This window comes from Martes martes, assembly GCF_963455335.1.
Source record: "Martes martes genome assembly, chromosome: 9".
NCBI lineage: Eukaryota > Metazoa > Chordata > Mammalia > Carnivora > Mustelidae > Martes > Martes martes.
Genome location: NC_137896.1, coordinates 28,821,018 through 28,834,680, shown reverse-complemented (window position 1 = coordinate 28,834,680; position 13,663 = coordinate 28,821,018). Strand labels below are relative to the sequence as shown.

The window sequence follows — 13,663 nt, the reverse complement described above, 5'->3', positions numbered from 1 at the left end:
AAACATCTGTTAAAAAAGAACATCTGAGGATTACTTAAACAAGAGAATGGCTAGTATTTGTTTTGCGTGAACAAATACTGCCCTCTTCTGGTCAAGTATATTACCACACCAAAAACGTTTAAATTCCACATCAAAGTATGACTGCAAGAATGTGTAAAACCAATTTTTTAGGGAATGTGATAAAGCTATTAGTTAAACCAACTTAACGCAATGCTGGTAGTTACAACTACATAAGACTATTATATAAGGCATTCGTTTGTAACACAGAAGAGGCTGGTCACCCCAACTCACCCTCAAAAACTAACATTCAACCAATTAATGGGAGTGATTCACTAATAGAACTTAATACAGAAAAATATATTAAAAACTTAAATAAGAAATATAAAAAGAACTTAATATAGAAGTAATGCTTTTTTAAAATACATGTATAATATTTGTCACATGAATATAAAAAAATACCATTTGGACTCTTTCAAATGGCCTATTTTTAACTGGCGATATTTTCAGTTTCTTTTAAAATGCTCCTTACAGGGGCACCTGGGTGGTGCAGATGGTTAAGCGTCCGACTCTTGATTTTGAAAATGGTCATGATCACAGGGTCATAAGATCAAGCGGTGCACTGTGCTCTGTGCTGGGTGTGGAGTCTGCTTAAGATACTCTTTCTTCCCCACCATCCCCCACTCCTGCTCTGTCTCTAAAAAAAAAATGTTGCTCATAGATAAAAAAGATTCTTGAAACTAAAATGGCTTTTGGAAACTTACCAATGTCATAAGCCATAAAATCTGAAGAGAAGCATTTGGCACCATGGCTCATGGATGTGTCGTTGTGTGTGTTTCCTCCAAACACCAGCATGGTTCCACTCACTATCACAGCTGTGTGTAAGTAACGGAAAAATCGGCTGTCCTTAAGAATGGTCCTTTTGAGTTTATTTAAAAATAATAAATACAAGGTTAGTTTTTTAGAATATTTATCATCTATTTGCTAATGCAAACACAACCATTTTCTTAACTTCAGATCCAACTGTGCAAATACTTCTATATTTTCCCCTATATATGTTACTTTGTCAACAATAAATAAATATGTAATCTTAAAGGCCTATGAAAATTTTGACAAAACATATTAAGAGTCTTAAAACTGTTCCTACCTTATGACCCTATAATTCCAGTTTCTGGGTAGAAATCACATCAAATACAGATGAAAGCTTACATATAATGCCTTAATAACAAGACAACAACTAGAAACCAAAAATTCCAACAGCTCAGTCTCAGTACACCCACATGACAGCAATTACACAGCCACTAAAAATGACAGACATTTTAACGAAAGAATGTAAATGGGTATCCATAGCTGGTCTCAAATACAAAAAGAAAGAAGAGAAACCATTGCTTTATATAATGACACTATTTTATAACTCAAATTTGCTGTACATTTATTAAAATTAGCACACTTTATATATAGTTCAATTTATAACAGAGGGAGGAGAGTTCTAACTCAGGTCCTGAAACTCCTCTATTTGATGATTTCATGCAATGATGCCAGTAACTAAGACCAAGGATGACACTTTAGTCATCAAGGTTAAAAAATGGATATATTTTACTTAATTACGGCAATGTACATACATTACAGCTTTGCAGAACAATCTATTCCTCAGGATTTTGAAGAGCAAAAATTTTATAGAGGTATTGAGGATATGAAAATTAAAAGAACAGTCAAAAACCGTCAAGCGTTTTCTAATCAATCTCCTACAAAATTATAGAATAATGCTAGAAAATAAATACTAGGTACATTATTACCTTCTGCTTCTTTCCCAATGTCTCTATCTACAGTACTGAAGAGAATTATCTGCTAGGCCTAGAACAAAAATAGAGCCCAATATTTTCCCAACAATTGCTAGAATTCACACCTTACAGTAAAAGCTCAAGAAAAAGCACCCACCACATCTGGGTGTCCACATCGTATCTGTAGAGATCATCTGCAAGGCGGTACTTATTGGCACTGAAAGCCTTGTAGCCCCCATGAACATAAAGGGCCTTGGTCCTATGGTCATAGACACTGCTATGACCATAGCCCCCTTGGACAAGGGCACCGTTCGTTTGTAATATACTCCATGTGTTCTTAGCTGGAAGAGGAAAACAGTTAAAGGCAAACATTGCAGGCTCCTCCTCTCTAATACTTAAAATGACCAACTAGTTTAAAATAAGAGATTTCAGGAATCTTGCTATGTATAAATTTCTTTAATCTTTTTGTTTTTAAAGGAAGGCCATCTGAAACTTGTAACAAAGCCAGGTGGCCAAACATCAATCTGTTAAATGTTCTGATGTTCTACTATATCATGTTGGAAAATAATTACATTAAATTTAAGAGACTCGGATTTCCCTCAATTGAACACTTAATACCCCGCGACCTCAGTGACCAATACGCAGATGTGCTTTATGGACCTACTTTCCTAAACTATCAATTACAGGTGGTGCTCCCATACCACCACAACAGATATAAAATTTAACCAACGGAAAGATTACACATTAAGGGGAAACCACAGTCCATTAAACCAATCTCTAAAGGGTCGTCTAATTCTTTTTCTTCAGATTATTGGTTGTTCCAAACCACTTTTATTTATTTTCAACACCGAAAGCATTTAGTGTCATCTTTGGCTCCTCACCAAACTAATGGCAAGGAACACAGATGATATAATAGCAGCAATAATCTGAATTTTACTGGGAACACAGCCACATTAACTGCATTTCAAGATAAAGGACTAGGGTCAAAGTTAGGTGGAATCTTGTTCAACTGTCATAGTAAGGGTAGAGATTTTTAATTTGACATTCCAAAAAGATCCACTGGAAAAAATACACCTACCCAAGTCATATTCCTGTACATTGCTTATATATCCATAGAGAGGGCAATGACCAAAGATGACCAGCATGACCACTCGGCCAGTTTTCAATTTGACGATGTGTGCCGAGTGCCCGACCACTGCATACTGTTCCTTGGCTTTTGGGGTCAACAACACCCATGACTCATTATGAATATGGAACACTCTCAACTCATTGGTCACATTTCCTGTTGAATCAATTTTTCCTCCATACATGTAAATTTTATCCTACGGGAAAAAATGCAAACAAAATTCTAAAAAAAAAACATCAAAAGCATCAAACCCAAAAAAAAAAAAAAAAAAAAAGCATCAAACCCGAGAAAGAAAAGACGTTCAAAACCTCAGTGTTATTCTTAGCTGAAGAAGTACTAGTGAAATGCACCTTTTAGTGAATTATTAGGAAAGGAATGAAAGGAACAACATAAAATAAAACATCATATCCTGTATGTCTAACACTTCACCACTCTTCTTGGACTTCCTCATAGGAGATCTCTTATGGTATAAAATGGCTTGGAAAAATAAAGTTGAAGAGCTCCCTCATCCTCCCATAAGCCACAAAAACAAGGAAATGAAAGTGATTATTCAGTTATATTGCAATGTGGCTATTCTTGGCTAAACTTCCTAATTAACATGAAAGCTAACTGACACAGTATTAATTTTTAGCCATTTAGTATAACAACCATAATATCCCAGTACAACTTGGATCCATTAAAATCCCTCAGGTTAAACTGGTTTCAACTTTAATTTCCACTTACAACTTAGCCAATTATATACACACCCCCACAAAAACAGAAAGATTCCCCCTACCTAAAAACCAAAACTGAAGTCGAAATGAGAGAGACAGAGAAGAGAATTGTGGTTGCCAGGGGCTGGAGGGGAGGAGGGATGTGGGAAGTTATTATTTCACAGGCTCAGTGGTGTAGTTTTACAAGATGAAGAGTCACAGAGCTGGACGGTGGTGATAGTTACACATTAGGGATGTCTTTAATACCACTGAACTGTACACTTAAAAATGGTTAAGACAGTAAATTTTATATTATGTGTATTTTACCACAGCAAAAAAGATTAGTGACAAAACCCCAACACGATGTAGCTTTTCGATTACATGATATAAGGCAAGTGTGGAAGACCAGAATTTCTAGCTTGTACAGAGGGGAGAACCTTACCTTGTACAATGCTAAAGAATGGCCGTATCTGACAACCACATTGTTCACCGAATGATTCAGGGTAAGCCACTCCCTAGAAGCAAGGTCATACCTACAAAACAAACAGATTATATTTTTACCCAAATGACAAAGCAGAGTATCTTATGCTCTTCTACTTGTGATAATCATGCAGTTTGGAGATGCTCATTAAATATGGCATGCCCGTGAGGAACCTCTCCAAACAAACCAACCTAACAGCTAAGTCCACGAGGCAAGTCAGAACTTGAGAAGGGGGCTGGGCTGCACAACCTGAGGACAAGGGAAAACAAAGCTACTGGAAGTTTCTAACACTTCCTGGAAACCTCTTCAACACACAGTCTAAGTCACTTGCAAGTTGCGTTACACAGAAGGGGCATTTACTGTTGTAACTTCTCTTTCGTTTAGTCATGTGAAATTGAAGACAGGTACTGAAAAAGGAATGATGATTAAGTAAAGAAAATTCCTAACTTTTCTTTATCTAACTGATTTTTTTAAAAAAGATTTTATTTATTCGACAGAGAGAGAGAGATCACAAGTAGGCAGAGAGGCTGGCAGAGAGAGGGGGGGAAGCAGGCTCCCTGCTGAGCAGAGAGCCCGATGTAGGGCTTGATCCCAGGACCCTGAGACCATGACCTGAGCCAAAGGTAGAGGCTTAACCCACTGAGCAACCCAGGCACTCCTAACTGATTTTTTTCAAGTCATATTTTCAAGAAAACTAGGCTATCAAGGCATTAAACATTAAGTTAACATCATTCCAGACATTTTCCCATGTATATATGCAAATAGAATACATTGACAATATACATTTATACAAAGGGGATCATCCTCTAGATACTTTTAATAAAGTGTTAATTTTATATAATTTAATAGAAAAAAGAAATCAAAGGGAAACCAATGTTATTATTCTACTCTAAATGTTATTTTTTCTAAGTTTTCCTGAATAATCCAAGTCTGTTTTATCATGAAAAACATTATTATGTGAACAAGAAGATATAAGAAAGTCTTATTATCAACATAATAAGCAAAAAAGGATACAAATAAATGTCCATCAATAGAAAATGGATTAATAAATTGTAGTATATCTAAAAGAATTATAGAGTGAAAAATAAATATACCTGAACACCTTCTCAACATAAGTCTCAAAACAATGTTAAGCTAAAAAAATCAAACTGCAGGATACTGTTTCCTTAATGACTAAAAACAGTTAATTTATTAATTCTATATATGTTCATATATACTAAAAGTGTAAAGATATGTATGTGAACAAACACCAAAAAATCTGGATATTGGTTATCTTTGAGATTGGGGTGGGACATGCAGGGGTCTTTAATTATATTAGCAATGTCTTATTTCCTAACTTAGGTGGTGTATGCATTAGTATTCATTATTATTCTCTGAACCCTTCCTTTTGACTTAAAGATTTTACACATGATCTAAAACAAAACGGCGACATTTACTGAATATGAATGCTACATTAATACCAGCTATGATTTGATGTATTATTTCAATATTCCACATTTTTAAAAACACATGAAAAATTATTTAGAAGTTGGATTTACTTTAGTTTTTAAGTTACATACAAAATTAAGTTAATTTTGGACAGAATCCATTAACTTTCCACCTTGAAAGTTGAAAACTTTAGCACTCACATTTCCTCCCATTTCTTCTCCCAGTTTTTGTCAAATAATTTTTACACTGTCCAGGTATGCGTACTCACATCCCACTCGATAACTATGATTTCTACTTCTTTAGTACTGGGCCTTTCTTTTAGGTGAAGCAATCTCCTCACCATCCTCTTACCATAACTTCTCCTTGAGTCTTTAATTCTTACTTGGCCAGATTTTGTTCCCAAGTGGTTATTTTCTAGAGGAGCTCCTATGTGCTCCTTTTCCTAAACTCTCTGGTGTTTAAGAATATCTGCTTGCAAAAAAAAAAAAAAGAATATCTGCTTGCTCACTTTAGAGCTGAATGACATCTTGGCTGGGTATAATATCTTGCGTCATCCTTTCTGAAAGTCCTTTCAGAACTTTGCAGATGCTGCTCCTTTGAAATAATACTGGTAGTGAATGCTGTGATGGAGAAGCCCAAGGCCACTCTGATTTTTCCCGTTTTTATGTGGTCTATTTTTCTGTTTGGGAGCCTGAAGAACTCTGTCACTCCCATTCTCTCTCCTTCTCCCTTTCTCTCCCTCCTTTCTTCTCTCTCTCTCACTACCTTTTAAAGTCACAATATTATATTTTACTTAGGTAGAAATAACTAAAATCCAAACAGGCTAATGTCTTTACAAAATGGACTACATAGCACTATAATACTTTTATGGACCTCTGGCTGTGGAAGGGCTCTCCTGAGGACTAGCATGGCTTCTGAAAACATATAATACACCTAATGGTCAAGCCAGAGGCCTGTCTCTGTAAAGATGAAAGAGAGGAAAGAAACAGAGGGAGCCCAAATCTCTAGATGACTTAATCCCCCTCTCTTTCAAGTGACACAGAGGGTGCTCAATCTGTATCTTAATGCATTTTGCTCCTCCAAGTCAATAACAGTTTAGCTCAAGAGCTTGTCAGAGACACTAAGGCACTGGCAGGTTCAATAGCCCGGCACAGATGAACTGCCAAAAGATCTTACATAGCAGGTTGTGACTCTTTTCACAACCCAGAGAAGCAAACACAAGTTAAGATAAATACTGATGCAATAAAACATAAATTCTAAGCACTAAATAAATTCTTCTGGGAGCTCAGTCCAAGGTAACAGAATACTGAACAACTAGTTCTAAGACGTGGACAAGCAGATAAGCAAAGACAAACTTCAGGAATTCAGTAACAGGTGTCTTCCAGAGCTGCAGCCATCTCTCTCCCAAACTCCTCCTTGCTGGTTGGTCTCATGATGACCATGATGGCACAGGGCACACAGTCCACCACCCACAATGGCCTGGTATTCCAATCACAGTGTCTGACCATCTAAGACCACAGTGGAAGCTCTCTGCAGATTGACTGTGACCCCAGCCAGAGGAGGCACAGAACTCTCTGAGGCTTCCCACCCAAGAATCTGTCCTTTATGCCAAAAGTTCAATAACTTGATCAAATCCGGTCTTGTTGTGGAACAGCTATATAATTTTCCTGAAACCTCTTGTGCTATTTCAATCCATCTGTCCTATTTGTTCGGTTCTCTTCTTCAGTGACAGCAACTACCTTTCTATTGGATGTCCTGTCTTCTGTGTGTCTTTGCTTTCTAATTATTTCCATCAGTATTCACTGGAATGTCTATAAAGCTGTCAGTGATTCAATTTTCATTCCAGTTTCTGCTATACATAATTTATTTACATTTCCTTGGATGTATAATCTTCCATTTCATTGCATTATTATCATTTTCTTGCCTGTTTGTTTGTTTTTTTAATTTGAATTCTCATTAAGGTGATGTGCAGCATCAAGCAGTTGGAAGCAATCTCTCTTATTTTTCCTCTATGATCGGCTGTCAGCATTTACATGCTGTTTCCTTCCTCTTTATTTTCCCATCATAGGATATCTGCGTTAACTACAACGTCATTTCTTTCATCATGCTTGTGGTTAGATATTGCTCTCCAGACATTTGCAAAGCGTGGATGATTTCTTAATTCTTTTTCTGCAATATCTAAGAAAACTTTACCCTTCTATCCTAGCTGTAATGTGAGAGCTGATATTTTATGTTCTATCCACTATTCTGAAATCTGAGGACGTGCTGGGGCTCAGATGGGGGAGCATACAGTCTATTAGAATAAATCACCCAGACTCTGCTCTCCTTGGAATGTCCTGGGTCAAGGCATAGCCCAAATTAGAAGCGGCCCTGACTTTTGGGCAGAGAGAGGTTTTTCCCTCTTTTCACCCAGTGCTCCCCAGCAACAATGTCTTCTACTCTTCAATTAAGAATGTGAAATAACAATGATCCCCACTCAGTTTGCATCTTCCAGATTTGGTGTTATAATACCAACTGGTGTAAGACTGGTGTAAGAGCTCTCAGAATCTCAGCCATATGGTTTCTGTGGGGCAAAAAATGGGTCAGTTGTATGGTTCCTGTGAGTCTGTTTTAAAGTTTACTGTTTTAAGGTGATACTCCTTCCTCGTTTGGTTACTTGCTGCTCAATCTGTTATAATTTTTTTTTTTAAAAGAGAGAGAGAATCTGAGTGGGGTGGGGAGGGGCAGAGAGAGAGAGAGAGAGAGAATATCTTATGCAGGCTCCACACTCAACACAGAGCGCAACGTGTGGCTTGATCCCACAACCCTGAGATCATGACCTGAGCTGAAATCAAGAGTTGGATGATTAACCAACTAAGCCACCCAGGTGCCTCCTTACTTTTTCTTTTTAGACATTTTTTTTAAACACTTTTTTGCTTAAAGGAAGGAAATTCAGTGATGAAGTTTCAATTGAAAATCTTAACCCAGGGTGCCTGGGTGGCTCAGTGGGTTGAAGCCTGTGCCTTCGGCTCGGGTCATGATCCCGGGGTCCTAGGATCGAGCCCCGCATTGGGCTCTCCGCTCAGCGGGGAGCCTGCTTCCTCCTCGCTCTCTCTGCCTGCCTCTCTGCCTACTTGTGATCTGTCTGTCAAATGAATAAATAAAAATCTTTATAAAAAGAAAATCTTAACCCAGAAGATCAGGATCATTTGTCTAAGAGGACTCTTAGGTGACATAAAATGGGAACTGCTTTTTTTTTTTCCCCCAGTTTTTTTTTTAATGTTTTATTTCTTTTCAACATAACAGTATTCATTGTTTTTTCACCACACCCAGTGCTCCATGCAATCCCTGCCCTCCCTAGTACCCACCACCTGGTTCCCCCAACCTCCCACCTCCCACCCCTTCGAAACGCTCAGGTTGTTTTTCAGAGTCCATAGTCTCTCATGGTTCACCTCCCCTTCCAATTTCCCTCAACTCCCTTCTCCTCTCCATCTACCCTTGTCCTCCATATTGTTTGTTATGCTCCACAAATAAGTGAAACCACATGATACTTGACTCTCTCTGCTTGACTTATTTCACTCAGCATAATCTCTTCCAGTCCCGTCCATGTTGCTACAAAAGTTGGGTATTCGTCCTTTCTGATGGAGGCATGATACTCCATAGTGTATATGGACCACATCTTCCTTATCCATTCATCCGCTGAAGGGCATCTTGGTTCTTTCCACAGTTTGGCGACCGTGGCCATTGCTGCTATAAACACTGGGGTACAGATGGCCCTTCTTTTCACTACATCTGTATCCTTGGGGTAAATACCCAGTAGTGCAATTGCAGGGTCATAGGGAAGCTCTATTTTTAATTTCTTGAGGAATCTCCACACTGTTCTCCAAAGTGGCTGCACCAACTTGCATTCCCACCAACTGCTTTTTAATGCAACTTAACAGTATTGGGTTAACAGGGTTGTGGAAAAAACAGTAAGCTGAACTGCTGAAATATGTTTATGTAAGAATATAAATGATGATAAAACTTATAATCTCAGTTCCAGAAATACTTCCTCTAAAAGGAATGACTGTGTTTTTACTTTCCATGAGTTAGTAAAAGTTTATTTGAAACTATATGAATTTTTTACATGAAACACATAAAGCTGTAAAAATCATGTTTTGGGGACGCCTGGGTGGCTCAGTTGGTTAAGCGGCTGCCTTCGGCTCGGGTCATGATCCCAGCATCCTGGGATCGAGTCCCACATCGGGCTCCTTGCTCGGCGGAGGGGAGCCTGCTTCTCTGTCTGCCTCTGCCTACCACTCTCTGCCTGTGCTCACTCGCTCTCTCTAACAACAAATAAATAAAATTAAAAAAAAAAAAAATCATGTTTTGATGAAATACAAGCAGAAAAAATGTTACAAACAAATATGGCTTGTGAGGTATACCAGTCACATAAAAGCAAGAGGTAACATTAATATTTCCAGGAACAAGTATGTGTGAAGGAAATAATTCATTCATTTACTCTCTTATTCACCTGATAAACACTTATTTGAGCACATTCTATGAGCTGAGCTCTGAGCTGAGTGAGCAAACAAGGTCTCTAACCTCAGAGAACATATAGTGGAAAAGGCAAAAAATGAGCAAATGCAACAAGGGGTATACACAGCATTAAAAATTATGCCCACTGCTCTAAAGGAAATGAGAACAATGAAAAAGAACAGGGAGAACCTGCCAGAACTGGATGATCAGGGAAGATCTCTTGTGGTGCAGTTAACTGATATCTAACAGGTGAGAAGAAAACAGCCCTTTGGTACAACACCAGAAGAGTCTGGACCAAAGGGAGGGGTAAGCACAAAGACCTTTAGAGTAAGGACACACCTAGAGAGTGTTAGGTAAAGCTAGAAGGCAGAGGAGGTGGGAGTCTGGGAAGGTGAGCAGACTTAGATCAGGTAGGCCCATTAGGTCCAATGGGAAAAGCCAATGATGGGTTTTAGGAAGGTAGTAAATGATACAACACACACTTTAAAAAAATCAGCCCAGTTGATATTTTTAAAATGGATTAAAAGGAATGCATGGAGGGGCACCTGAGTGGCTCAGCTGAGTGTCTGCCTTTGGCTCAGATCTTAATCCCAGGGTCCTGGGATCAAGCCCCACATCCGGCTCCCTGCCTGGTAGGGAGCTTGCTTCTCCCTCTCCTGTTCCCCCTGCTAGTGTGCACCCTCTCTCTCTCTTTCTCTAATAAAATCTTTTTTTAAAAAAAGGGGAGATGCATAGAAACACACAGAGTGCTAGGAATCTACTGCTGAAGTCTAGGTGAGCAATAATGGCAGGCTGGTCGCAGAGGGAAAAGAATGAATATGACATGTATTCGGTGGGCTTGATGAGATTAGCATATGAGGAGGTGAAGGGGAGGATCAAAATCACTCCCAGATTTTTTTTGCTTTGAGAGAAGATGATGCCAAATACAAGGGTAAAAATCACATATTTATGATGGTAGACTACTTGACTCTCATAATATCTGTATGACAGCCGAAGGGACAAGCACTTTCACATCTTTTATTTTACCTTACTTCTCAGGGTGGTGGCATGAGAAGTAGTGAAAAGTGGTAAGAGTGAGGACAGATTTTTTTAAAGGTCAAGCTAACAAGACCTCCAAGATCTGCTGACATTCTGTAGCAGATAGCCACCGGGGTGGTGATCCTCATGATCTCCGCTTCTGGGTATTCATACCCATGTATAATACCCTCCCCTCAAGTGTGAGCAGGGTCTGTGACTTGCTTCTAATCCAAGAGAACATGGCAAAGATGATGAGATGTCATTTCCATGACATCTGTGCTGCCAGGAGACTCAGTCTAGAGAGAGACTCTTCTGGTGACCTAATGAAGCAAGCAGCAACACTAGGGAAGTCAAAGTGATAAGGAAATGTGGGCAGCCTTCAGGAGTTAAGGGAAACCTCTACTTGACAGCCAGCGAGAAGTTGGGGCCCTCAGTCCTACAACTGCAAGGAAATGGATTCTGCCAAAAACTCTAGTAAGCTTGGAAGTGGACTCTTCCCCAGTTGAACCTCTAGATGAGAACACAGGCCAAGTGACACCCTGACTGAAGAGCACCCAGTTAAGACATGCCCAGACTCCTGACCAGCAGAAACTATGAGGTAATAAATATATGCTGTCTTAAGCTGCTAGGTTTGTGGTCATTTGTTATGCAGCAAGGGATAGCTAAACTACGCACTGATATGGCAAGTAAAAAAACAAGAAGTCAAGGATGGCTCCAATGTTGGGATTAAGCAAACAGAAGTATGAAATAATCATTAACTGAGATAGGGACATCTGGGGCAAGTACTGGCCTGGAGGAAAGATCAGTTTTGGAAGCACACAGTTTAAGATACCTCTTGGACAGGCAAAAGATTGAGATGTGAAATAAAGAGAGGGCAATATGGGTTCAGGTGAAAAGTCTAGGATGCAGACATAAATCTGGGAATCATCAACATAAAGGCCAAGATATTACATGAGATCACCAGAGAGCAAATATAAACTCTCACAGAAGAGGACCAAGAGCTGAGCCCAGGGACACATCATCATTCAGAAGTCAGTGGAACCAGAGGAACCAGATAAAGAGGCTGAGAAAGTAATAAGTAGTTGGAACAAATATCAAGAGAATACAGAAACCTGGGAGCCAACTGAAGAAAGTGTTTAGAAGTGGAGGGAGGGGGGCACCTTGGTGGCTCAGTCGGTTGAGCATCCACCTCTTGATTTCAGCTCAGGACATGATCTCAGGTTCCTGGGATCAAGTCCTGCATCAGGCTCTGCACTCAGCAGAGAGCTGGCTTGGGGATTCTCTCCCTCCCCCTACTCCTCCCTCACCGCACTTAAGTGTGCACTTGAGTGTGCACTCAAGCATGCGCACGCTCTCTCAAATGAAGGAATAAATCTTAAAAAAAAAAAAAAAAGAAAAGGAGGGGGGGACTAGTTATATCAAACGTTGGTATAAGATCAAGTACGATGAGGACTAAGAATTGAAATTTTAAAGTTCAGCTCCTTGGTCACATTAGCCACATTTCAAGCTCAGTGACCACATGTGGCTAGTGACATGAAAGTGCCCCACTGGACAGTGCTGATGCACAGAAACAGAAGGCAGGATAAATGAGCACAGATATAGGTAACAGCTAAATATGGTGGTGGGAGTCTGTGGAAGTCCTCTTCAGATAACCGCTCCCCTTCAAAATAGAAACAGGAAGCAAGACCAACAGCTGAGAATGAAAACAGGAGAAAATGTGGTAGAAATTTGAAGAATGAAAAGAAATATGGTGGCTGAGCAGGAAAATGAGAGAAAGACTGAGACAAAACCAGTGGATGTGAACCCCTGTGGGAGCCAAGGATTGCTGGAGGTCACCCAACTTCTTGCATGTACATGCATGTCTTCTGCCAAATTTGGGCAATTCTCAGACATTATTTCTTCAAATACTTTTTCAGACACTCTCTCTTGCTCCCCTCCTTCCAGGACTCCTCCAGTGACAGAAATGTTAAAATTTTTTGTTATGGTCCCCAGATCTCTGAAGTTCTCTTCATTTTTTTAAGTATTCCATTTTATCTCTGGTTCAGATTGAGGAATTTATATTTTATTGTTCTATCTTCAAGTTCACTGACTCTTTCCTCTGTCCTCTCCATTCTGCTGTCGACCCTATCCAGTGACATATTTGTTTTAGTTACTCTATTTTTCAGTTCTAAAATTTCCATCTGATTCTTCCTTACATCTTCTATTTCTTTAATGAGGCTCCATTATTCATTTCAAGTAGGTCTATAATTGCACACTGAGGCATTTTTATAATGGCTGCTTTAAAATCTTGTCAGATAATTCTAATATCTATGTCATCTTGCTGTCAGCATCTCAACTGCCTTTTTTTCACTCAAGTTGAGATTTTCCCAGCTCCTCACATGAGAAATGATCTTCAATTGAAATCTGAACATTTTGGGTATCATGGCCTGAGACTGGATTTAATTTAAATCTACTGTTATAGCAGGCCTCCTCCGACACCCCAGTAGGGAAGGGGGAAGGCCAACTCATTCCAGCTCTTACTGCCAGGTGGGGTAGAATCCAGGCTCCCTACAGGGGCTCCACTGATATCACAGGGGTGGGGGAGGCCTCATTCCTGCCTGGTGGAGAAGAAAGTCCCAGTTCCCTAACTGGCTTTCAGAGATTA

General features: G+C 39.4%; 1 protein-coding gene across 5 annotated transcripts in view; it reads right to left on the bottom strand.

Moving 5' to 3' along the window:
• Positions 1-13,663, bottom strand: part of ATRN (attractin) — a 157,121-nt gene that overhangs the window by 86,490 nt on the left and 56,968 nt on the right. For all 5 annotated transcript variants that reach the window (XM_080813911.1, XM_080813912.1, XM_080813915.1 and 2 more), the window contains exons 7-10: positions 4,039-4,129; positions 2,857-3,100; positions 1,936-2,119; positions 762-916 (exon numbers count right to left, since the gene is read on the bottom strand). In XM_080813911.1, coding sequence (XP_080670037.1) covers positions 762-916; positions 1,936-2,119; positions 2,857-3,100; positions 4,039-4,129 — 674 coding nt within the window. The remainder of the gene's footprint in view (positions 1-761; positions 917-1,935; positions 2,120-2,856; positions 3,101-4,038; positions 4,130-13,663) is intronic.